Raw genomic sequence first — 27,493 nt, forward strand, 5'->3', positions numbered from 1 at the left:
GGACAACATTTTTAATTTGCCTGTTTTTACTTGAACAGTTCAGTTAAAAACTCATTCTTTGACAAATGTCAGCAAAGCCCTTCATCACTCAGCATTCACACGGTATTCTTGCAGGAAATGCAGCTTCTCTAGTTTTTGTTTTGTTGTCTCACTCTTCGTCCATGTGTCTTCTCACCCCTATGAGGACGCTGTAGAGCCAGGCCCTGCAGCTGAAGCAGGGGTGTCTCAGAGGCTCTGGCTGGGACAGCTGCAGGTCACTGGCCCTCACATCCACCGTGTAGCTGTCACGCTCCGGCCTGTCCCTCTCCCCCCTGTCTGGCCTTCTCTCGCCTCGGCGTCCCAGCGTCCCACTGCCTCTCTCCAGAGTGGACATGTGGCTGTAGGTGAACTCCTCTCTGGCTGACAGCTCCTCTCGCTGCATTATTACAGCTGGTGGCTTTACCTGCTGGAAAAAAAACTAAGAAAAACAACAAAACCTTAGAAACACAAAATGAGTTCATTTCTGTCTTTCAGCTCTTAAATCTATTTATATCAAATTTCACAATAAGGTTCATTTTCAGATTGGAGTTAGGGAGCTGCAACACAAAACAACAAAAAAATAAAAAGTAAAGAAATGCAATAAACTGAGCTTAACTAATTGTGCAGTGGCACATAAACAATCCCTCTACATTTGTCTACTAAATCTAAATGCACATCAGGTATTTCAGCTTTCTCTTTACTCCAGTTTTGTTTTGACACAATAATTGACACTCACCTTTTGTTGTAAATCTCCACAGAACAGAAATATCCGTAAAACCTGCTATCAAAACATCGTAAGCAAGACAGCTTGTTTATCTCTGCTTCTTCTGCACCCCATCCCTCAACCACAAACTTTTACTCTTTCCTCACCCCCTGCTCTCCTCCTCTTTCCCTTTTACTTTTTCTGATGCCTCTTTTTTTTTTCAGAAGCAGCTCTGAAAAGTTTTTGGAGCCCTTCAAAGCGTGGAGCTGAAACACATGGCTCTTGTGCTGCCAGCCTACTTTGTGCCAAAGGGAATGCACTTGTGCATGACAACAAGGGGAGGATGGAGGGGCTCTAACTGGGGGCAGAGTTAGCGGGGTGAGCACCCTTTTTATCCTCCTCCCCATTTGCTCATGTACACACTCACGCACACACTCGCCCATGAGCACGTCAGCCCACTTAGAAAACCAAACAATGGGCCTTCAGAACTAAGAACGTGTCAACACCGAATGTTTTTCACTTTACAGAAATGAGAATTTCATAAAAATCCAGTCAGTCAAAAAGTGTTTATATTCATCCCTTTGTGTTGCTTCCCCTGGTGTTACTTTACTTTCAGTTCACAGCTCAGTAAATTAAGATGTCCTGCGGTGCTTTAGAAAAGAGGCAGCAGAGACATTTTCATGGCTTCATCACACGGTGTCTGGTCTGACAGAGCTAATCTGATGATGAATCATTTCTGTTTTCAACCAAAAAATCTAATTCAGGAGCAGGATCGTGTTGGGCGATGACACCCTGAGAGTGTGTGTCTGCAGATAAACATGTATGTGCACCTCAGGATGCCATTCAGTCTTTAACACAGAGCAGCATTCCCAGCTCTAAATCGTTCCCGGGCAGCCGTAACCATGGCAACGCCTTAACAACTGTTGTCACAATGTCCCTCAACTACAAATACCATTCACCCAAAGAGACAAGCACTTTGCAACAGTCTCTGAGAACATTAACGAGGATTTGTAAAGACCGGAGCACAAATTAGCACTTTAATAAATTATCCCACAAATCTGAAATTCTAACAAACCTGAAAGTTTTGTGTTGCTGGTGACATCATCACATAGAGAACACATAATCTGTCTCATATTTAGAAGCCTTGAGCAGAAATGACAGATTTAAAAAGAAAAGGCACAGAACGGTATGATGAATCTCTCAACGATCACTTTAAATCGATGCGTCAGCTGGAGAAGTGGGAGAGGAATTCTTGTCAGCAGCATCTTTATTGACAGCGCTGCGGCGCAGAGTGACCTCACGTCGTCTTCACAGCTCTGCTTTCAGAGAAGACATGAAAAGACTAAAGCAATGCCTGTTCTCTGTAATTTCATGTCTCCGATAAAACAAAGTGCCATCAGGATCTGTGCTGCTTCAGAGTAACAGATGGGAGAAGCTAACAAATCTAAATAAACATAAATAGTATAAATTAAAGCAAACAAAAACAATTAAAATACTCAGAGTGGTGTTGTGATAACATTTTCTGGCCTTTTTAAATAATATTGATGTATGCTAATCTTGTATGTATTTGTTGTGATGCAACATAGAATACTAGAATACTGTTTTTCTACAACAATTCATGATTGTTGTAGAAAAACAGTAAAAAACTGGTATTACTATGCAAGTATTTTACTCCTAATTTAATAAGTACAATATTGTACTGTAATTTACTACAGCAACACTAACATGTTTTACTGCTAACCTTGCTGCCAGTATTTACTCCTAAAATCCTCCTCAAGGTCTTTCTTGGGATGTTTGATTTTTTTTTATTATTTCTAATCAGATGTTTTATTTCACTATTATTGATTTAACATAAGCATTTCTTCTAGATAATATTTCTCTACTCTCTATAGTTTTTCAAAAGTGAATCTTCTTTAGTTTTTCCTTAGACACACCACACAGTGTCAATATACTCTACATTTTTGGCTAATAGTTATACAAAAGTACTTTATTGATGCAAGGACACTACTTTATATCTGTCAAACTATGTTGTCTCTGGCCTTCTGTGAATTAAATAAATTAGAATAAATGTGTCTTTACTACATGATGATTGTAATAAAGTGTGGAAAAGTAATATTTAAAGCTGGTTCTTCTCTGAATTGTTTTTTTATGTGTAGACACAACACTGAATTATTGACTTTAGGGGCCCTTTAATGAATGAATCATTCATAGCTTTTGATAAGTGTCTTTAAAAACAAGAAAAACATTTATATTAAAACGATCAGATAAACAAACAAAGACCTCCAGAAAGATTGGAGAATCACTTTGAAAATTACAAAAAGAATGGAAAAACCCACAGCTCCTTTATAGCAGAATAAATAGAAATAAGAAGTAGCTCAAGATTTACACAGTGCTATAGTTAGTTAGCACTTAAAATTTATATTTATTACATTTGCCTTAAATGAACTGGTTTGTATCCTGAAAGAACCTCTGAGTCAAATGTAATTTGTTTAAAACCAATGTTCTACGCAGCTTTAATGCATAATTTTATTGTTGCTTTCTGAGCATTCTTGTTGCATTAAAGAGTGGTGAGTCAGACTTGTTGCAATACAGGATGGTGACTCGGCATATTTCAGCGTAGTGTCTGTGGCGCTGACTCACCTAAAAACAAGAACTAACAAACCACAACGTCCAAAGAGATAAAACCAGCAGGCACTTTTTAAACCTCTGTCATTTTTAGAACTCTTTACAGTCAGACTAATTGTCACCAAACAGACTTTCATCCATCAGCTTCTTTATTTTTAATCTGCTCTGCCACCCAAGTAAAAAAAGTCAGTCAATGTTTTAAAATGAAAGTTATGATATCACTGAGATATTAATTTGCACTTACATTCAATGTTACTTTTTTTTTTCTTCAGTGTACAAAACCAATTATATTTTCTCAGTAAGTTTTTATTCAAATGCTGCCAAAACACACCACACACTCTTAACTATTAACCTGTATTTAATATTTTATTCACAGCTTAAAAAGCTACTTTAGACTGATCCAGTCTCAATAAGATATAGAAAAATATAAATAAAAAGCATCACTGATTGTATTTTTTTTATTTTCTGCAGAGCTATGATTTATTTTAAGTTTAAATTAAAGATATTTACCTTTTTATAGAATAGTCAACTTTAAGACCAGTTTGTTAGAAGTTTCCAAATCATCAGAAAGAAACAGTAAAGACTCAGATCACCTGATGGCCTTATTTAGCTTTCAAACCAGAAAGCAATTCATGTCTTTGTTACTTTTCTTATGTCACACGGCTTGAAATGATAGTTTAAATGTTTTCAGTATGTTAAGATACTGATGATTGACAAAAATGAACTATCTTTATAATTTAATATCTAAGAATTTCTCCTTTTTGGTAAACTATAATGAAAAAAAGCTTGATTTAATAGGGCAGGTACTGGTGTCAAAAAGCGGATTTTTTTTTTTTTTTTAATGTACCACAATGGTACATTTTGTGTTTTAGTTTGATTTCTTGGCATAAAAAGACAATAAATTATATTGAAACAGAAAATAATGCAATGACACCAAGGACTCCTGTAGTAAACCTCATACAGACAAGAGAAACAAAATTGAATACTGTAATTTACGCACACTGGCTTGTGTTGTTCATGAGGTTTTATTACATTTCATCAGTTTGGGGATCCTAAAACATGAGAAAGCTGTAAATCAAGTGTTTTATATCTTTAGTCATTATTTGGACCGTATTGCCGTGTGCACGGCTGGGTGTCACATTAAACCAACAACCAACTGAGATCTGACCTTTAGTTGCTGAGAACAAAGTATCAACAGGCGAAGCTGAAAATGTTTTTGTCAAAAAGAATTATAGATGTTCCTGTTGGTTAAAAAGAGCCCGCACCAGATGAATCTAAAAGCAAATTTATTGTGTTCTTTATACTCATCTCTATAGAGGAAAGCTCAAGTCATACATGATCACAATCCTGGGGAGAAAAATAGAAACACTAATGTTCCCCGTTCAACACTAAACAGCCCCGCTCAGAAAAAACAAACAAACAATGACATCATTCTACTGTGACACGTCATCAGGGACTCATGCTGATGAGAAAAACTAGCCTTAAATGTGAAAATCAGTCCGTAATGTAAAGTAATGTTCCAACAGCATGAACAGAAAAACAAAAGTCATCTCTCTGACATGCAACACTTAAACACACAGATTTATAAGATGAACTTTGTGTTTTTACAACAATATCCAACAGTAAGACCCATGAGAAAACAAAAATCTGTTGATTTTTATTTATATACATTAACTTACATTATCAATAGCTCTGTTTTTATCAACAACATTTACAAAGCAGAGGAGGAAGTAAAAGTCCTCTATGCTACTCAAAATGCCACGTGCTTCAGTCACATCACGTTTACTTTTTCTTTTGTTTGGCTTTACAGCGTAATCAGCGCAGATGTGACTCGCAAATATACAAATGATCTTTTCTGTACAGGTCCAAATAATCACAACACGAGGCAGTGGCTCCTCCTCATATCCAGGAATATACTGATGGCTTATCACATTATGCTGAGGTTACTTATTGAGCCGTGTACTCAGAAGCTCTGATGATTGTGTTCGGTTGGTTATTGGCAAGTTGAGGCTTAATACAGCTACCGAATGACTGTTGAGTTAGAAGACATTTATCAACAAGGCAGACAGACAGGCTTGTAACCATCTGTGCTAAGATCACAAGAAGCATATCAGCAACTGATGAGTTTCACAGAGACTAAAATCATAACATGAACAGTCCATGATTTCCTCTTTAACTGGAAAAAAATCTAGCCAGATGTTTAGCATTCCTGTGTTGGGTCTTTGTTTAGCCTCTGGTGCTGGACTCAGTTTAGGAGTTCAGACGATGGATCCCTTGGAGGAAGACAAGTGGATGGACTGGATGCGATTGCCCAGCGTTCTCTCCAAGGCCTGCAGGATGTCAGAGCCGGGACTCTCAGGAGGCGTGTCGTACAGCAGCTGCTTGAACGGCTCCAGCTCGATCAGGATTACCATGTTCTTCAGGAAGTAGCCCTCGATGTAGGACGCCAAGTCTGGGGCATCAAGGAACTGTAAAGAAAACGTCATGACTTATTGTTTATTTTAAACATAAAAAGTATAAAGAAGTAAAAGTAAAAATTTATTTGTATAGCACATTTCAGCAGCAAGGCATTCAAAGTGCTTTACGTCATAAAAAAAAAAAGAAATATCTGATTTTATGAATGTCTGTATTAAACGGCTCGTTCCCACTTCTAATTTTTACCTTTGTGTGGTTGTAGATCTCAACACAAGTTTCTGTGTTTATGTTCTTGGAGCAGATAATCTCACAGTGTCTCTGCAACGCTTCCAGCTGGAAGAACTTGGCTGCTGACAGGAGCTGGGAAAAAAATAAAGCCACTCAATTAAGGTTGATTATTTTGTTCTTAATTATTTCTGTAAGATTATAACACAATATATTTCAACTGTATCCATCAACTGTATAAATAAAATGGTGTAGTGAACTGGAGTAAAAAAATTAAGGTCATGAAAGTTATTTTTCATGGGCAGCTGTGGAAGGTTTATTATAAATCTGACCTCCATAATATCAGTGTTTCTGATGTGAAGAGCGTCTGTTCCTCCACAGTACAGATACTGCATCACCAGCTGGAGACAAGATGCACAGTTACACAAACACTTCAGAAACATGTGTTTAGAAAACAGTTTAAATGAGGTGAAGTCTTTCATGCTGCTACGTGCATTACCTGAAAGATGTGATATTTCACGTTGCTGATTTCAATGCATGTGTTTTCACCACAAGGCCTGTTTGCCAGAAGAGATTTGAATCTTGAGGGTGAAAAAACAGAGTCAGTGTCATCACTTTTTAGAAACACATCAATACAAAATGTACGTTTCTGATAGGGTGCAACAAAATAAGCTGGAGGCTTCAGAAAGTCATTATATTTTGTAGGATCTGATAGCACAAAAAAAACAATCTGAACTTCCTATGCATGCTTTGTAATTGTTGATGTTTAAGCACCTGCTGGAGGCGGTGAAGAGCAGGACTTTGTGGGCGTAGAAAGGCTTACCCTCCACCAAAAAGGTCACATCAGACATCTCTTTATTATTCAGGAAGTGAGGATCTAAAACACAAGTGAGAAGCTTGATTTATTTTTTTAAATTACTCTTTTAAAAGCTTCAGCTCCACCACAAATCCTGCACTTGATATTTCAGCTGCTTTACTTAGTAGAGGTTATTATTGTAAGATTTTCTGTTCCAGTCTTTGACCACTAGATGGTGTTATGAACACTGGCTCCCTACAGAATTATTTATTTATTAGTAAGAAATGCTTTAAAAATATAAACTGTAAATTGTAGAAATTAAGGCGTTAATGCTTTTCTAACGTACTGTTACTGTTGAGATACAGATAAAAAAAATCTCACCCAGGCGTGATGACTGCTTCCTCTTTATCTCTGTCAGTTTGGGGATGGGGTACGGACCGTAGCACTGGGTGAAGATCGCAGACAGCTGCTGACTGATCACTTCATTCTGACGACACACAAAGAGAGTTACAAAGGAGGTGAGCCCTCCACGCCACAGCACAGAGAGGTTTAACTTTCGCAGCATGCCATTAAGCCTTGTAGTAAAGGGTATGTCACATCCTTGAAAGGAGATCAAAGAATATTACACTTATTTCTTACAGCCACATTTCCTTAGAGATCACTGTAATGGAAAACAGAATGACAGCTTAATCAACTGAAGGAGAGCGAGAAAAAAAAGAAAAAGAACACAGTGAAAGACCTTGCTACTTTTTCTTTTTTTCCTATCCAATTTTCTGTATGTGGACGTGTGTGCGTGTGTGTGTGTGTGTGTGTTTGCAGGCACTGGTTAGCTAGACTACAAGCCCCACATGTGCAATCAGGCTGCTGGCTCTCACTGAAGCGTGACAGCGACAAACATCCATTAACAGCTTCATAATCCATCAGGAACAAATACCATGTGCATACGTGTTGGTGCCGCTACATTTTGCAGACCACACACTCTTTGGGATTCATGTAAGTTCCAGAATGTGAGTTTCACAGTGTTAGATGAGCAGTATTACTCACTTTGCCTGCTCATAATGTTATGGCTGATCCGTGCAAATCTAATATAGACAGCGAGGCTAATGGGAAACTTTATTAATGAAAAATGATATAATCAAATTAGAGATAACAGAAAACAATAGCAGCCTATCATAAATCATTCTCGTTTCAGGTAATTGATATTGAGCAAGGCTGTGAGGCAGTCGGCCTCAGTGCAGCTAGAAGGATGCCACGGCTTAAAAATCAAATAAATATGTGTGAAAGAAAATAACATATGACTGAAGAAGTAAATGTTTTTTGTTTGAAGATTAAAATGTTGTAATTTAACAGGTATGTTGTGTGCTGGGACAAATGAAAAAGCTGGAACACAAAGGTATTTAAGGTGAGATGCAGACAGTGAAGCACCTTGCTGGCCCGGAGGATCTGGAACATCAGCGGCAGGCCGTGCGTGATGAGCTCCTCCGTGTACTCTTCTTCTTCAATGCAGCTGAACTCTTTCAGGAGACCCTGGATCAGAGGTCGGCGGTGCTGATGGAAACACGTACGCAGAGACTCCAGCCAAGTGTGCAAAGTCCATGGGACCCCTGGGAAACCATTCCAAATGTATAAACACAACACAGAAAAAGGCTGCATACCATACACAAAGAAAATGTTTTAAATGTTACCAGAAACCCACCAAGGCTCCGTATATCTATGGTGATGTCAACATGCCCATGTTCAGAGCTGTGGTACATGGCCTCTTTAAGAGCTTTAAGTTTGGCCTTTCCAGTACGGATCAGGTCAATCTGAGATGAACTTCCTCCTTCCAGCTCCGAACCCTCTGCCAAAATCTCTTCCAAGGACAAAACATCCCCTTTACCTTTCTCTGTATGGGACAGCAGCTTACGAAAGACATTTCTACAGGTACAAAAGCACAAAAACAGAAAAGAAGTTTTTATTTTTTTAGTCTGCATAGATTTTTATGAAATTAGTCTTTACCAAAGAGTAGTTTGTGTCTGATCTTTAATATCATAAACCATGCGTTGCAATAAAGAAAATGGATGCATCTGGAAGCTATTTGTCTGTTACTGAGTCACAGTCATTACCCTGATAGACCATTGGCTGTCTGATGATAAGTGTGTGTGGATAAAACCTTGTTTTCAAAAAAGCTGCGAGGGGCTTAGAAAAATTAGTAGCTGTCAGACAATGATGCAGAAATGCATCCAGGCAAAATGATCAAAGTGTAGAAAACTGATGTTAAAAGCTTCCCTCTTTGTTGATTTGTGATACCACAGGCTGTGATGAAACATGACACTGCTGAACTAAAAACTGCTGCAAAATATGGTTTAACACCAACTTGCAGAAATAACAAAACACTGTGGATATTCCAGGTACTTTGAAAGGGCTTTGTGTTAAGTAAAAACTACTGTGTCATTCATGCTTCAGACAGCAGACAGCTCACTCTGAGAGCGGAGAAGCAGGGAGCTTTCAGCCAAACTAACCGGTGCTCAGAAAGGGATTGACAGGAAAATGAACATTTTCACCATCTATAAACAAAGTTTTTATTGTGATTGAAGAATTACAATAGTTTTACCTCACATTACTAATGCATCTAAAGGATAGCAGCATCTGCAACTGCAGTTTAAAAAACTGATTATTTACATAATCAAATTCATACCTCTGAGTTTTTTCATTTAAAATGTTTAAAAATCACTTTATACTATTAGTTTACTTTATTTAAGGTTTAACTAGCTGCAATAAAAAGTAATTTGATAGCAAATGAAGTTGAATCACAGAAAAATGTTTTTAACTGGCAAATCTTTACTCAATTTTATTAAATCATTTAATAATAGACAGCACAAACGCTTAACAAGCAAAAATATAATACATACAGTAATTTTATGTATTTTGTTATGAAAAGTAACAATGAAAATGGTTTGGTATGCTTGAAACAAATTCACTTTAAAGTGTGTTGACTGAAAAGAAATATGTGTTTGAACGCTACCTGTGTCCGTGAGCTGCAGCCAGGCTGTAGGAATTCATGTCTCCCTGTGGAGCGGTGGAAATCCCGTTACGATACATGGTTCCCACCATGGGATCAGCCCCGCGCTCCAGCAGCAAATTCACCAACTCAAAGTTACCTGCACATAAAAAATCATGACTGAGGTTAAAGGCAGAAACAGAGTGAGGAAAGTGAGGCACCCATCTCATCTTTTTATCTGTATTTATCTTTATTTTCCAGCCTTTGAGATAAATAATCCTTTAATATGCAAGCTCATGCTTCAGTCAGATATTGGGATGTGATAAATGACCTGCTGCTGTTATCGGCCTGACAGTAAATCTGGAACGGAGTCTGAGAGAAGGAGAATCCTGCTGTGAGTCCATACCTGCAGCAGCAGCGAGCTGCAGCGGCGTCTCTGTGTAGTTCTCCATCCCATCCTGCAGAGAACCCTCCACGCTGGCTTTGGCATCCAGCAGCAGCTGCAGATGGGAACAGACGGGAATGATGGGAGAGGAAGAGAAGAAGCAGGTCAGTGAACCAACGAGTCTCATTTAAAGTCAGGTTTAATGATAATTCATCATGAGAAAATCAACAAATTTCTGATTTTCAGCACTGCCTGAGCTGTTGCTGAATTTATTGAATCAAGAAAATTCAGTGTCTTCACAATTTCGCCTAAAGAAAAGCTCCAATAATTTCTATCGTTTGAAAGACAGATTTGTTTTTTCAGTTACTTAGATACAGATTGCCTCTTTTTTTAGTAACATTTCTCATCACATTAGCTAACCATTCTTTATAAGTGATCATAAAGCTCTATCTGGAAACCGTCTTTCATAACTGAGAAGGACCATTTCCTGAAGCTAATATTATTATCTAATAGGATGACAAATGGCTTCGATTTAAATTAATATCTTGTAAAAATTGGGCATGAAATTATTAATAATTACTGTCTTGTGGCAATGAATGCTATGATTTTTCTCTGAATATAACCTTTGTAACTTAGTTTCTTTTATTTGATGTCCCCAGAGAGCCAACTACTTTGTCACAAGCCTTAAACATTTTCCATTACAGTTTATTGATTCAGTACTGAGGGCAAACTGAATTAGGTAAACTACTTCAATACTAATTAGGCTGCTGAGTTTCCACTTTCTACTTTCTAAATGCAGTTTGATCCATTTTCCAAAAAGTCAAATGTTACAGGAGGAAACGAGTAAATTCTCCCTTTAAACGTGAAAAGGGTCAAGTTGTAAATTACACAAAAAGCATCTCGATAATTTTAGAAAAGAGAGCAGCAGGAGAAAACTATGAGAAGATCAGATGGCAGAAATGACAGCGATGACCAACCATGAGCTGAAGCACAACAACAGGTCATGATGAGAGAGTCACAGGTGAGCACTGATGTCACTACCTGCACCACAGGCACATGTCCGTGCAACACGGCGAAAGTGAGGGGCGTCGCCTGCCGCGTTTCGGGAAAGACTGAGGGATGCTTTAGAACTGTGTTTGGCACCTGGGGAGGGGGACACAGGTGGGTGGGATGGACAGGTAGAAGGGAGAAGGATGAGGGAGAGAAATATCAAGCCATTAAAACTACTACATGGACAACGGGACAAAAGACAAGCAGCTGCAGGGAGGACAGAAGGGGGGAGGACAGGAAGCTCTACAGGAGAGTGATTAAACCAAGAACCCTGCGGCTGGAGAGGACATCCTGCCTCCCCCTCATCCAACCTCTAATGAACAGAATGAATTGATGTGTTTTGTTAGGTCTTGTTTTAATGGTTTCACTCTGATCTGTTGTGTGTTTCTGTGATGGGGGCTCTGACCTGACCGCTCTAAAGCTCATCTCTCTGATAAGACTCATCAAATGAAGGCAGAGTGATCACATGAACAAAGCACAAACAGACACGTTTTCTTCTTTAGGAAGAAGTGAACAGAGATGCAAACAATTTAGTAACAAGTGATAATGGGAACAAACAGTGCAACGATGTAACTTAAATGGGATGGCAACAAAATTTCCACAGCAAGCAGAGTTTTTGGAGGAAACAATGTAAAAGAATGGTACTGCATGTTAAAGTCCAATCTGGAGAAAAATCAAACAAAAAATAGTCTTTTTTGTTCGTCTTCTCTATTGAAAATTAAAGCTCCTAATTTCTAAATCACAGACGCTCTCATTTTTAGATAAGTAAATATGTAAAAATAAAATAGTGTCCCTCAAACAAACTTATTTCAAGTCAAGTCAAAGTTGAGTTATGTAGCACATCAATATAACAAACTTTCATTTACTGCACTGCTGAAAAAACAGTAAAATCAATCAAATTAAGATGTCAAATTTTAATATGTTTAAAATCTTTATATTTTACCTATTTATATCCCAGGACTACAAATGGCACACCTACATTGATGTGTAAACCTGTTGCTACTTTGGGAAGGTAGGCTCTCAAAGTGAACACGTTCCTTAGGACTACCAGCATAAAATTGAAAGAAAACTCATGTTAACATCAGCTTCTGCTTTGGTTTATTTTATGCAACACATTTTTGTAAGTTCTGCAGAATAATAGTGTTGCTAAAACCTTTACCAATTATTTACCTGTGATTTTTGTTTCTGCTTTACTCTCTTTATATAACTAATGGAGCATAACATTAAACAGCATGACCTATTTTTATGTAGCTCCGCTTCATAAGGCAAAATGGCTTATTTCCAGAATCACTTGTGTTCTGATTCACAAGAACCCACACGGATTTGATGCCTTGATTCAATTTAGTTTGATTCAAAAGCAAGTTTGACCCAACGGCTAATGGGACTTACTGTATCGCTGAGGTGACAAACACAGATCAGGATCATGAGGCCTTAACTGGGTGAACAAAGGGAATGACGCCACTTTGATTAGCTAAAGACTCTGTGGGGAATTCACATTGCTTTAAGTCAATTTAGTTGTGTCTCCCTGACAGAGAAAGAAAAATTACTCAATGACAAATGTCTAAACACTCAAATGAAAATTATTTTAATTATTCCTTTGGACGGCCTCATGATCCTCACCTTTAATGGCATGAGAAGTGGGAGAGAACGAGAGGAAATGATGAATGACATGTTTGGTTTTCTCCAATTCAAGAACACATTTTTTATTTTATCCTTTATCCTATTTTATCCTTTGTTTTTATTCAACTAACACTTGGTAAATCAATTGTACAGTTCAAGTGCTAACTGATCAGGTGTCAACACAAAAAAAGGAAGGAAAACATTTATTTTTTTTACCTCGCTGTTGATATCTGCTCCTGCATCCAGCAGCATCTGTACCATGGCTTCATCCCCACGAACACAAGCATACATCAGCGGCGTCATCCCCTACGACAGCAAAGGTACAGAGAAAACAAAGCAACCACAAGTTCATACAATCCTTCATTTTATACAATCTGCAAACAGTAACACCAAGAACTTTATCAACCTTGCAGCTTTTGTAAATTATAGAATAATGTAAAAAAAAAAACGTACTACATTTGAATTCTTAAAAGCTTCTACTTCAGACATCTTGACTTTGCCGAGAGTAAAATTCTATTGATCAGATTTTTTGCAGTATGTGAAATAAATCTATATTTCCTCTGAGCCATCTGCTGCAGGAGGACAGTCTGAGAGAAACATTTGGTCCTGGACTCTGTGCTTGAAAGTTTAATCTAAAACCAGCCCCCCAGCTAGATGTTGATTTTTCTCATGGAAAAACTGTGAGTTGCAACTGCAGTATTCCCCTGATGATTTACTGGACTGGAGGTTGATAGTCATGATATAACGACGAGCACTCTGGCAGGAGAGCTGCAGGGAAAACAACCTAAAAGAAGATTTAATATGTGCAACTGCCTTTTACTCACAAGTCAGCTTTGTGCCCAAAGGTGAAAGAACCACAATTAACCATCCAAACAAGATCTGCCTCTCACTGGGCCTATGTGTGTAAACATGCTGGATTATGCATTATTTAATATGTTGAATGTGTTTCTAACCTGCTCATTCAGGCTGTTGATTCCATCTGGCCCGAGCAGGTTGATAGCTTGGTTTACCAGGTCCGTGCGTCCACAGCTGAGCATACGGAAGCCCAGGTCCTGCAGGAACTTCGCCTCAGCAGAGGCAGCATCCAGTTTCCTCGAGGCGCAGAAGCAGTCATCCGCTCTGAAGGGAAAGACACATGGATTCATGGTGCATCTTCGTGCTAAGGACTAACCTGACTTACTTTCTTCCTTTTAAAAGTGTTGTTTTTTTCTACTGTCATCAACATGCTGCTCAGGATGGAGGATTGTGACCAACTGAAGATTCAACGTAATCTGCTGACTTTCTCAGATACAGTAAATAAACTAGTTTAAATTACATTTAATTAATCTGCCAGTTTTTCTTTAAAAGTATATAAAATCAAAGGGAAAGTGGGCAAATTAGAATTACACAGATCACTCTTTTCTTGACGATGATGTGTATGTTTGTGAGTTCAAATGAAGAGTTTTGTTGTACACACACACACACACTTTCGGTCTCTGCAGCACAAAAGCAAGCAGAACTTTCAGAACCATACCGGAGCTGGCGCGGCTCACAGTCCACTCCAGGCAGCAGCAGCCTGGCGGCCTGCCGAACATCATCGCTATCCACTGTGAAGCTCCGTCTGTGTTCGGTGTGGACCACAGCCACTCGCACCCACTCCATCAGGGGCGGCAGCACCATAAACGGCCTGTAGGGGGAGATAGAAGCGAATAATCACAATGTCACTTACACAATAAATGTGCCCAGGCACTGGCGAAGGAAATACACCTCACTCAGAATTTGCAGGCTTTTTTTATGTGTTTTTTTGCTTGGTACAGTGGATGCTTGAGAATAAGAGGATTTCTGAATAAAAAATAAAATCAAAACCCTAAAACTAGAGACAGACTCGATGCCATTAATGTTTGGGAAAAAAGGGGGAAGAAGTTAATGACACATTAAAAATTCACTTATTGCTTTTCTTACTCAGTCACTATTTACGTTGGTTTGTTCTGCTGAAGTGAAGTCAGTCAAAGAAAGTGATTATTCTTCAAAAGTGTTGGTTGTATTCATCTGACATATTAACCCAAACTTATTTTGCTTTATGAATTCACTTAATGCAACATTAGTTCATCTGTGTCTGTTTTCCTTAAAATGCATTGTGACCTGGTAGAGAAAAAAAAACATGCACTGTGGTATGTTTTGCAGGTCTTTGCTTTTCAAGTTTTGCATGTCATTGAAAGGGTCTGTGAACATTGTGATGCACAGAGTTACTGCACAACAGCATGAATTATTTATGAGGGCTCACTGCCTGTTGAAGGTAAACTAAAGGTGCAGTGATATTTTCTCAAATGTACTATGGCACTCAGACAGAGGCAGCAGAAATCCATCACACAGTTGATCCTGACACAAAGGCTTTCTCCCACTGAAAAGTCTGTGAGAGTGTGGCAGACATTTAAACGGTGGTGGTACAAGAAAAAAACATGGTATATGCTGGATTAACAAACGATGCAATGCAGTCAAAGACTCCTGAGCCCTAAAAAACTAAAGTTTATTCTATAATACATGGGCTACTATGCTTAAATTTTTATCAAATTTGTATCCTGGTAAAACTGATTAACTTTGGATTCAGACCCATTCAAGATGGCTGCCACAGCTTAGCGAACATGAAAACAGCTATGATTCAGCCAATTTTACAAACATTGAGCTCAAATTTGGTGTGATAGTAGCTGAGAGTCACTCACAGCACATACTCTCAACACTAACTCCTCGTGCAAGATCTGTTAGTGATACTTTGCCATTAAATAATCAACACAATAATGGCTATTATTTTCTTAAAATTACAGACAATGAGGTAAAGTTTATGTGGTAGTAACTGAGACTCATCCTCAACTCATACACTGAGCATTGTGGCTGTGGCAGATGGCTGTGGTGGCAATCTTCAAACAAAATTATGCCATGAAAGGCAGTGGGCGATTTGCATGTCTAAAAGAAATGCTAAGCCTTCAATTTTCTATGTTGACACTGGCCATGAAGTGAAACTCTTTGACTGGAAATGTTTTGTTCATATTCCGAAAAAAATGAAAGAAACCTGAGGCAAGGTTATGAAGCTGTAAACTTTGTGTCATCGATACATATGACAACTTTTTCTTTAATAGTTGCTGTTTTAAATGTCAGAGATAATGAGACATGTCTATCATTGGCCCCTGAAGGCTGTTCTTGTAAAAATGTATAAAGCAATAAGTATGAATACATTAAAAAGTCTCTCCTCTTGGCCTTCTTTCTGTTTCTGTCCTGTTTTCATTAACCGTTTCCTGCAGCCATGAAAATACATTTGCATGATGTCCAGCTTTGACCTTTGTTGCCACGCTGACAACTTTTTCCACTTAAGGAAAACAACCCATGCACATATGCATATTGTACACCTGCTTCCTTCAGTGTCATGAAGATGTTAGAGAATATCCCAAATATGATAGAGCAAGAGCAGGAGGCAGATTAAACCCCTGAATAGGTCAACAGTCCATCACAGGGTTAATGCAGAAACTAAAAAGATAAACAATTAAATTAACTTTCACATTGGTCTACAGGGGTACCCAGAGAAACCTTGAAAGCCTGTTTATTTTTGATGAAAGCTGTTTAAATATAAGAAAAAGTTAAAAAGAATGACCTCAGGGCTCAAAATCTGAGAATTACGTGTATGTTTTTAATGATTTGCAAACCTCTTGAAGCTATACTTTATTCACAATGAAGAATAGTAAACACATCAAATGTTCAAACTAAGACATTGCACTTTCATTGGGGAAAAGAGGTCATTTTGAAACTGATGCCAGCAAAACATCTAAAAAAAAAGTTGGGACAGAGGCAAGAAAAAGCTGTAAAAGTAAGCAGTACAACAAGGAAACTGCTGGAAGAGCATTTTGTAACTAATTAGATTAATTGGCAACAGGTCAGTAAGAGGACTGGAAAATAAAAGAGCATTTTAGAGAAGCTGAACCTCTCTTAACTACAAATGGGCAGAGTTCACCAGATCACAAAACTCTGCATCTAAAAAAAAGTGGAACAATTTTAAACTCTTGTTTCTCAACAGGAAATTAGGAAGACTGAATAACCCATCATCTACAGTTCATAACATCATCAAAAGATTTCAAGAATCGGGAGAAATCTCTGGTCCAAAGGACACGGCTGAAAGTCAATATTAGATGGCCGTGATCTTTGAGCTGTTATTTCTCTGATGGTATGGGGGTGCATTAGTGCCGATTGCATGGGCAGCTTACACATCTGGAAAGCATATAAATGCTAAATGCACTTACTGAAACAGTTTCTCTTCGATTTATTGGTCAGTCTATTACTTCACTAAGGATGCATTAGTGCCTGGACTATCCTTGACCATGCTTGGCTCTCTCCAGTCACCTAATAAAATGAACTACTTATCATTACTTTTCTGAGCCAATGAGACATTTGATTTGGGAAAAAAAATGGATCATGACCTACAGCTATGTGACATATCTGCTCCAGAGACATCATGAAAGCAGAATACAACACCTCATCAAGAGGCAGGGAACGCACAATATAATGGCTGTTCTTTCATAAGCTCGATGGAAACTGCAGTTCACAAGCAGTTCAAGGTCTTTCCGAGGAGCAATCTTTTTAAAAGCTGCAGAAATTCCAAAGGAAACTTCCACTTGGGGGTTTCCCTAAACTTAGCTCTGCCATCGTGACTCAATATGACTAAAACAAACATGAGTAAATGAGATGTTTGTGACGGACACAAAACAGCTGAAAAAACTGCTGCACTGCAGGTGAAACAGTCTGGACTGGAGGCCCATGGAGGACTGTATAGGATCAACTGTCAGCCCTGTTTTTAACCTATGGAAACTGTGGGGGAAGTCCACGAACATGTAAGAAATAGTGAGAATACAAAGTGTGAAGGAATAAAAACGGCTCATAAAAGCCTGTTTCATGTGAGGAAAAAGTAAAAGAAGTCCTCTGTGTTTGCCTGATTGAGGGGATGAAGTGTGAATTAAAACTATACAAATCTTACCCAAGCCATCCATCACTCACACACAAAATCTCCAACAGAATCTTTCTTCCCACTGGGTCACTTGAGAATCCAATAAGTTCACTTCTATAAAAGTGAGGTTTTCTTTCAGATAGCGAGTGTGTCGTTTCAGGTTTGAGAGCAGAAACATAATAAAAGAAGAGTCTGCAGACGTGTACTGTTGCAGCAGAATGATCTCAGCAGTTCTCATGGAGCAGAACCACCAGCCTGTGTCCGTGAGCTGAGGTGACAACCAGGACAGAGCCAGGGGAATAAATTGTGTTTAACTGCAGGGAGTTTCCACATCTTCTTACAAAGTTATTATGGTGTTTTATTATTGTTGTCCCAGAGAACATTAAATGTATTAAATTTACCTCCCCTGCGGTGTATAATAAAAGTAAAAGAATCTCATCATGGATGTACCTCTAAAAATGATTAACTTCTGGAGTCAAACCCAATCAAGATGGCCACCACAGCTAATCAACACAAAAATGTCTTTAACTCAGCCAGTTTTGCAGATACTATGGTGAAATTGAGTGTGAGATTAGGTAAGAGTCATCCTTAACACATACTCTGAGAAATTACATAATTTAAAGTCATTTACAAGGTTGGACTAAAACAGCTACAACTTATTCCTCAACATAAGATGATTTTAGTTTAAAATTCTGACGTGAAAGGTGCCAAGCTGTCTACATTCCTTCATCAAATGCTGGACTTTAAATATATCTGTGTGTGACAATAATTTTATTCTTCTACCTTGCTTTATTATTAAAATTTAATTTTGGAACATTATGCACATTCTGACAAATTTTCATAGACGTTGATCAAAGCCATCATTAGGGCCGTGAGTTCAATAGTTCCAGACATTTTGAAACTTTTAGAGAATTGGGTTTGAACAAATATTTCTAGGAATCTGACATTGAGTATTCCAAAATGCCAGGAAACAAACAACAAAAAAAGAGTGCAGAATGACCTGCAGTGCAAACAGCCTCATCAGAGAGGCTGCAGCAGAACAATGCTTTTGATTAGCTGTAGATGATTTATGGAGTATGTGTCAACAATGCAAACACAATAGCATTAAATGCATTTATTTAAATGTAAAAGAGGTGGTGGTGGTGGTGGGGGGGGTATTGACATTTTAACAATATATATTTGTCATTAGCCACCCTGCTCTATATACGAGCACAATCCTACACAATGTTTAAACATATTATCTCAATTAAAGTAAATATTTAAAAAACTTGTCACCAGACAGTATTAGGAGCAGATCATCTTTTTGTTATTGTTCTATTTGTCCTAAGCTGATAAGTTCAGTTCATGTCAGAGTATTTATAAGACACTGCATCAGCTGACCTTTAATATAACGAGTCTGACACGTCAGCCGTAGAGCTCCAGCTCCCTAACGATGCTCTGAGACTTTGGCCAAAGTTATCTGAGGACTTGAATCTTTTTATTGTTTTAAATTAGTGTTATATAAATAAAAAACACAGCAGTAAACTGATTCCTGTTAAACTGATATAATTTGAAATGAAGACAACAGAACTGAACTGAGCTAAATTAAATAGAATCAAATTAAATAAAAAAGAACTGACTTAAATTTAATAAAATTTTGATGAGGAGGTTGGAAAAGTTACATGATTTGATTTAATTATACTGAATTTAATTTAACTGAATGTGTTATGCTTAATTGCAAGCTTTTAGTGAATCTTCACCATCAGCTCTTTCAACTTAATGCTTTTTGTTTGCTTGTTAGTTTTTTCCAGACAAAAGTAATAAATTCTATGAGATTAAAGTAAAAGGTCTGAGTGTCTCAGACTTCTGCTTATTATCTTATTTTACTTTAGTCTTCTGTTTGTTTGTCTTGTCTGTGTTTGTGTCTCACCTCTCTGTTTGTAAGGTAACCTTGGAGGGCTCGACGTTTGGGTTCTCCCACTCCATATGAGGGCAGTGCATAAAGTAACACAGTGTGTAGATCGCTTCAGGCGCCCAGTGAATCACACAGCTCTTTGGATGGAGCGGCGTCCCGTTGTTCTGATTCTTCATATACAACGGCTGAAGGTGGTGCATGGCTCGGGTCACGAGATCACCTACACACACAAACAGACACACACACACAGACTGAACAAACAGATAAACACTTCAGGAAACCGGCTGCTGAGAGAAAAAAAATCACCGGCACATTCAGCAGGCAAGGTAGAAAATACAATATTGTGCACATGCATGTTTTTTTAAAATACATCAGGACATTTCATATTTCTTCTCTGTCAGGGGAAATCAATAGTGTCCACATGTTACAGGATGGAAAAACAGTGTCTTTCTGCACAGTTCAAAGGGGTAAAGCAGGAGGATGAGTTCAACTAGGGCTGCATGGGGCGAAAAAAATGAATATTTATGGAGAAACACCAGCTAATCTGAGCCATCTTATGTATAATTTATTTGTATTTTTAAGTGTTACATCTTTAAAATCAAATCTTACTCTACAATTAAAAATACTAGCTTTCATCTAAGCTTTAAAAGGCAAAGATTTATTTAAGAACAGCACAGTTTTTTGCTGCTGCAGAGACAGATATATTGCAACAAGTTCAGTTTCTCAGAAGCTCAGGCATGAATTTTTTTTTTTTAAAGTCAGCCCATTCCTTTCATGGAAGCATGATGATTGTGGCACCATCGTTATTGAATCTTACAGAAAATAAAATAAAAATAAAATCTCTGTAATATTACAGTGAACTCAAACTTCAATATCACTGACTTCTGTCAGGTTTCCGTCACTTCGCCTTCCTGTCTAAACTCACAGCACGACGAGTAAATGTAATAAAATTCTGAAGCTGAGAAGATATAAAAACATTGAGGCACATTGCTCTGGTCATTTTTGATCCGAGGCACAAGAGTAATAGAGCCCGGCGTCGATTGGTCCCTTGTTGTAAATTAGATTTACTGTATGTGTGCCTATGTGATCCAAAGCGTGGAACAGTCAATCTTAAAGACAAAGGGGTTTGTTTAGCGTCAGAATTGCACCCTTTATTGTGTGCCAAAATCCCATTTAGCCTCAGCAACGTGAAAGGCAAGTGTGAAGAGGAAAGCTGAATGACGGAAGCGCATTCATGCAACAAAGTCAATCTCTCTGCCGTCCTTTGGGACGAGTGTTGCTGTGCTGATAGAGGAATGTGCTCGATATCATCTTGATGCAATGAGCAAAGATATTAGAAAAAAAACAATCACCTTCAGTGTAAAGTCTAAGTTTCTCTCTTTTATTGTGTCATGCAGCTTTTTCTTCTCCATGTTTTGAACACAGATTAATCTGTTGCTTTTGTTTTGACCCAAAGTGGAAGAATGTACAGATATTCCAAATTACCAAAACAAAGCATCAATAGCCTTTTAACACAATCACATTTTGATCAATTCTTCATCCTGAGATAATCAATTTCTTAAGATAACAGAGGAAGAAAAGATGCCTGGTTATCAAGTTAAACAGATTGTACTTCATGTTAGTTTTTAAGCAGCATTAGTGCATTAGGTATTGTTGCCACCAAAGGCAAAGGGAGGTGATGTTTTTGCCTGCGTCTGTATTTGTTTGTCTGTTCATTTGCAAAATATCTCATGAATCACTGGATTAATTTTAATGAAAGTCTTAGTCTGTAACTCAGCCAGTGTTACAAATTTGAGCTAAAATTAAGTCTGGTAGTAGCTGAGCATAATCCCCAATACATACTCCAAGCATTACATATTATGCAATATTTTAGCTTTAAACTGTTGGCATCGATGCTGTTAGCAAAAAATCTGATGAACCACTGGGCAGATTTTAATGAAACTCTCAGAAAGTTGTACTTCTACAACTGATTAACTTTGGGAGTCACACCTATTAAAGATTGCCATCACGGCTAATTAACAATAGCCAACACAAAAATGGCTATAACTCCAAAGGTTTTACAGACAAAATTTGGTGTGGTAGTAGCTGAGGGACTCCCAGTACAAACTCTGACTAACACATCTCAAAAAACCTCACAATATCACATGAGATTGTGCATACCATCATTTACAAGCTTTGCTTTTTATAATTATTAACCTTTATTTAACCAGGCAAGTCCCGTTGAGATCTCAGATCTCTTTTACAAGGGTGGCCTGGGCCTGAAGGCAGCCTAACATGCATGTTTTTAGACTGTGGGAGGAGATCTGAGATCCGCCTGGAGAAAACCCACGCAAACGGAGAACATACAAACTCCACACAGAAGAACCTCAGGTCCAACCCGGGGCTTGAACCCATTCTTGCTGTGAGGCAACAGTGCTAACCACTAAGCCGCCGTGTTGCCACATTTAAATGCCTTTAACGCTGTCTCTTACAATCATAATCATAAGATGCTTTTCATTTAAAACTCTGGTATGAAAGATGATAAGCAATATGCATTCTTTTAAGGAATGCTAGGTGTTACCCTTCTCTTTTGTTCAGAAAAACAAAAACACGTAGGCAAAATATTGGTACAGCTTAGACTTATGAGAGGTGGTTTCTTCAAGGTCAGTAACAGTTAATGGAGCACCCACACAACATCTGAAACAGCTTATTACAATAGAGAGGGTGAATAATGTTAAACGTTTAACTGTAGGAGAAAATATTATTTCCTGAAAATGTAGAAAATAATGTGATATGTGATGGAGCAACCGCAATCATGCTTTTTCAGATATCTAACTTTTTTTTGTGTCGATGAATGGGTTGTTGCTGCTCCGTGCAGCTGCTGAAATCATCACAAATTCACTGTTTCAATTATATGATGCCATGCAGCCGTGATTACATTTAATAGCTGCCTGTGGCCATCCCAACTCAACAAGATGCAAAGCTGTTCTTCTTTTTTGTTTTATCTATCTGAAAACAACTCTTAAATATCAAATGCCTCTTTTAAGCAGATCTGTTACACTTTGCATCATATGTAACGATCAGTGGCAGGAACAAGAAGACAAAGTCAAACCCTGCACGAACCCTATCATCATCTGGGAAATCTCTTTCTGACAGAGGTTTCTGGGGGTTATACCTGGACAACAACTATGCATTTTTCTACACATGCTCAGCGAGGGGGGACATGTAAGAGCATAAATGGCTGCAGCACAGAGAATACTCACCTGTTGACTAGAAATTCTCAAAAAAATAGTTTCTTGATAAACAGGAGCATCACACAAACAAAATGTTGATTTAAATGTATCTCATAATAACTTATTGCTTTCATATTTGCAACCTTGGTTGTTTTCATGATGAATCAAACTATAAAGTATATCCTCTCACACTAAAATCATGTGGTTATTTTTTTGTTACCATGATAATACAAAAATGCTAAAAATTAACAATTTTCTAACAGGTTCTGCTGTTTTCTTTCACATGTGGTCAAAGGTAACCTTCAGAGAAATAAACATCTAAAAGGAAATAAGTATAAAAATGACAACTTTAAGCTTTAACTTTTTTTGAGGAGCTTTCTCAATTCAAAAAGCAGAGAGTTTGGAGTTTGAGCTTTTAAAGCTGAGATGTTCTATAACCTGGATTCACGTGCAGATTAAATAGTTTCTTATTAATTATGAAAAAATGCATTACATACAAGCAGTTTGTATAAAGTGAATTTATGCTTTAGAAACAGGTGAGCAAAGTAATCCAATAATAACTTAAAATCATTATGTTCGTAAAAATATGAACATATGTTCAAAAATGAATGCATCTGTGCAAAAACAGGAGTTGGGCTTTGTTAGTGTTTTACACAGAATAACAAGAAGTAATAATAGGGCTCTAAGAGAGAAATTTCACTTTATATTCAATACAAAGCAGGAATTCATAGAACAAATATAATGAAAAGTAAATGTTTGCTGAACAGAATTCCAGTAGATTTTAATATACAGAAATATAAGCCTGGGTCTGGGTCAACTTATGATTTATGATTTTTTTTTTTTAATAAACAGTTTTATTAGTTTTATGTTTTCACACGTACAGAAAATAGAACACCATACAATGTATTGCATATAACCTTACATGAGTATGCAAAAAAAAAAAAAAAAAGGAAAAGCCACCGTACAATGTCACATTTATGTTAAATCATGTATCTAATAGACATGTCTAAAGCCTGATAACACAAACATACCTAGCCGGGTGATAAGAGAGAGGAAAAGAAAGATGACTAGTGATACAAAGGGAAGGTGTCCTCTAGTTAGGACCTGGTGAGATCTTCCACTTCATAAGATTCTGACCTCTCATCACAAGTTGCGTCAACTCTTTAGGTAGATAGCTAAGCACAGGAGACCACATATCAAGGAAATATTTTTCATTACCCCTGAGAACTGCACTAATCCTTTCATGAGGAAGGACCCTAAATATTTCCCTGTACCATTGTGTGACGGTTGGTGGCGTATCCTTAATCCATTTAAGTAAAATGCATCTTCTACCCAAAAGCAATAACTTGTCGCAAAGCTTGAAGTGTGATTGTGTCAGAGTGACTGATTTTGAAGGGAGGCCAAGAAGAAACAGACCTGGGTCACATCTGATCTTTACATGAAACACGTCACTCAACTCTTTAGAAATTGCACCCCAGAATCTTTTAATAAATTTGCATTGCCAGAAATAATGGTAGTATGTTCCAACCTCTCTTCCACATTTGGTGCATAAAGGAGAAAGCTGCCGATCCATCTTATTTAGTATAAATGGTGTTATATGTAAGCGATGTAGTATTTTATACTGTGTCTCTCTGAGCGTATTACATATAAAAGTTGAATTAACTACATTAATGGCTTCTTGCCAGTCATCCTCAATGTACACTGTGTCAAGGTCTCGCTCCCATTTCCGCGCAATGTCCCCAGCACCCTGAAGGGAGAGAGAGTAGAGCACTGCATAAAAAGCGGAAATAAAATGCCTGTAACCACTCCCACAGATAACGAGCATGGCAGGCCCAGTTGTAATAGTAGATGTTTGGCAAAGCCAAGCCACCTCTGTCAACAGGAAGCTGTAAAGCTTTGATTTTCTGTCGAGGTCTCCTGCCATGCCAAATGAATCTGGAGAATGCTCTCTCAATATCTGTAGTGACCTTTTTGGATAGCCAGAGAGGTAACATTTGGAGGGGATATAAAAGCCGTGGAAAAATGTTCATTTTAATTAAGCTTATACGCCCCATAAATGATAAAGGAAGGTCATGCCACCTTTCTAAGTCCCTTCTTATTTTACTAACTATTGGAGAGAAATTAAGCTTCCATAGTTCTGACAGGTTAGGGGACACCCTAATTCCCAGGTAAGTGAAGCCATGTTGGGAACATCTCAGGGAACAGCTAGAGGGTAGATCCCGGACGGTGGCAATACCTAATGGCATTGCTTCTGATTTATCAAAATTGATTTTATAACCTGAACAGGAACCAAACTCATGAATAGTGGATAAGATAGCTGGTATTGAGATGTCAGGTTTTGTTACAAATAACAGAATATCGTCTGCATACAACGCTATTTTATGTATTTTACCATCAATTATCACGCCATGTACATTTTGTTGTGATCTAATAACCACTGCTAGGGGCTCCAGCGCAAGAGCAAACAGGAGCGGGGATAAAGGGCAACCCTGTCGAGTTCCCCTATGTATTGTGAAAGGTGGAGATTGAACACCATTAGTCAAGACACAGGCTGATGGGGAACTGTAAAGTATCTTGATCCATTTCAGGAAGTCACCCCCTATTCCGAATCTCTCCAAAACATTGAACAAGTACTTCCACTCAATCCTGTCGAATGCTTTTTCAGCATCTAAAGATACAGCAAAGGCTCTACAGTTCGTTTGGCTTGCGTACTGAATTACATTAAGTAATCTCCTCATATTTGTGAAGGAGAAACGATTTTGTATGAACCCAGTCTGATCTGGGTTTATCAAGAAAGTCATCAGTTTCTCCAATCTCGTAGCAAGTATTTTAGAGAGCAGCTTACTATCTACCCCGATAAGGCTAATAGGTCTATATGAGCCGCATATGTCTGGTGGTTTATCTTTTTTGAGAATGAGGTTGATGTTTGCCAGGTTAAGAGTTGGTGGCAGACCTCCACGCTCAAACGAGTGCCTAAGCATGTCAGTAAGTGGTCCTACCACCAGGTGGCTTAGTGTCTTATAGAATTCTGGGCAGAAACCATCAGGTCCAGGAGCTTTTCCACCCTTAAGGGAGGCAATGGCTTCTCTGACTTCTATCTGAGAGATTGGAGCACCTAAGGCTTCTTGTTGTCCATCTGTCAGGCGAGGTAGAGTCACGTCACCTAAAAATTCGGTTACTTTAACATCGGATGAACTATATTCAGATGAATAAAGTTTTTGATAGAATTCCCTCACGACTCTATTAATGTCTGTCGTTTTATAATGTCTGTCCCGGTTGTTGTCCTGTAATGATGAAATTGTGTTTGCTTCCATTCTGCCTTTTGTTAGCCTTGCTAGTAGCCGACCCGGTTTGTTCCCTGATTGATATAGTCTGTGTTTAGCAAAGAAAATGGTTGCTTCTGCTTGTTTTGTTAGTAATTGATTTAAAGCTGAGCGAGCTGCTTCTAATTTCTTAGACAGTGCTCTAGAGGGTGTATTTTTAAATTGCAACTCTGTTTCTTGTACTATTCTTTCTAAGTGCAATTGGTCTTTGATGGCAGCTTTTTTCTGAGCTGTGGTATATGAAATGACACATCCCCTAATAAAAGCTTTAGCTGTCTCCCATAGTAATGAGGGGTTAACATCTGGGGTCTTATTAGTATCCATAAAGAAATTCCACTGATCTGTAATGTAGTTGGTAAAAGATGGGTAACTCAGTAAAGAGGGATTCATCCTCCAATGGCGAGAAGCAGGATCAGCATAAGGGGGGCTAATGCATAAAATAACAGGAGAGTGATCGGAGATTGTACATGTGCTAATTGAACAGTTTCTTACTCGATCCAATATCATTCTTGAAGATAAAAAAAAATCAATCCGAGAGAACGTTTGATGGGGTTGAGAAAAAAAAGTATAATCTCTCTCTCTAGGGTTAGTGACTCTCCAGGTGTCGTATAGTTCTAAGTCTTGGCAAAACTCTCGCAATCTGAGACTTTTTCTCGAAGTTGAAGTAGATCTAGGAGGAGCCTGGTCAACGTTTGGGTCGTGAATACAATTAAAATCCCCCCCAACTACTATATACGGTGTGTGAACTGAAGCAATGTCCGACAGAAGTTTTGGGAAGAAAGTAGCCTCGTATATATTTGGACCATATATGCAACCTATAAGGATGTGTTCTCCATAAAGAAAACCTGAGATAAGAACATATCGACCATCATTGTCGCTCATAGTTTTCTCCAAAGTAAAGGGGAGACTCCGGTGGATTAATATGGCAACTCCTCTACTCTTAGAGTTATGTGATGAGTAATGCACCTGGCCCACCCAATTCCTTCTAAGTTTAAGGTGCTCATTGTCAGTTAAGTGGGTTTCTGACAATAACGCTATTTTTGTGTTTTCTTTTTTCAAGAATGTTAGGATCTTTTGTCTTTTTATCACGTTATTTATTCCCTTAACATTAAGGGAGACTATTTTGAGATCACTCATAGTAAAGTTGACGATAGTTTGATACTCTGTGAGAGGGTGTTATAACAGTATTCCCCCATGAATTTATGAAAAGTAATTGAAAAACCGGCAGTTTTCTGACATGAAAAATGGGTAGCTTACATTGTACGTTGGCATAAACAATAA

The 27,493-nt window shown here is 38.1% G+C and overlaps 2 protein-coding genes across 3 annotated transcripts in view; both read right to left on the reverse strand.

The window, feature by feature from the left end:
• Positions 1–1,026, reverse strand: part of mlc1 (modulator of VRAC current 1) — a 5,641-nt gene extending 4,615 nt beyond the window's left edge. For both annotated transcript variants that reach the window (XM_017418907.3, XM_017418906.3), the window contains exons 1-2: positions 755–1,026; positions 176–457 (exon numbers count right to left, since the gene is read on the reverse strand). In XM_017418907.3, the coding sequence (XP_017274396.1) occupies positions 176–421 (246 nt within the window). In that variant the 5' untranslated portion in view covers positions 422–457; positions 755–1,026. The remainder of the gene's footprint in view (positions 1–175; positions 458–754) is intronic.
• Positions 1,027–4,615: 3,589 nt separating this feature from the next.
• btbd11b (BTB (POZ) domain containing 11b) overlaps positions 4,616–27,493 on the reverse strand; it is a gene marked incomplete at its 5' end in the record, with an annotated part of 33,927 nt that continues 11,049 nt past the window's right edge. The window contains 15 exon segments of the mRNA XM_025006568.1: positions 4,616–5,814; positions 6,008–6,121; positions 6,319–6,387; positions 6,486–6,567; positions 6,761–6,863; positions 7,164–7,269; positions 8,208–8,386; positions 8,479–8,699; positions 9,787–9,922; positions 10,169–10,262; positions 11,189–11,290; positions 13,034–13,123; positions 13,771–13,936; positions 14,331–14,483; positions 19,693–19,897. Coding sequence (XP_024862336.1) covers positions 5,605–5,814; positions 6,008–6,121; positions 6,319–6,387; positions 6,486–6,567; positions 6,761–6,863; positions 7,164–7,269; positions 8,208–8,386; positions 8,479–8,699; positions 9,787–9,922; positions 10,169–10,262; positions 11,189–11,290; positions 13,034–13,123; positions 13,771–13,936; positions 14,331–14,483; positions 19,693–19,897 — 2,030 coding nt within the window.

The sequence above is a fragment of the Kryptolebias marmoratus genome, linkage group LG11 (genome assembly GCF_001649575.2).
Source record: "Kryptolebias marmoratus isolate JLee-2015 linkage group LG11, ASM164957v2, whole genome shotgun sequence".
NCBI classification, from domain to species: Eukaryota; Metazoa; Chordata; class Actinopteri; order Cyprinodontiformes; family Rivulidae; genus Kryptolebias; species Kryptolebias marmoratus.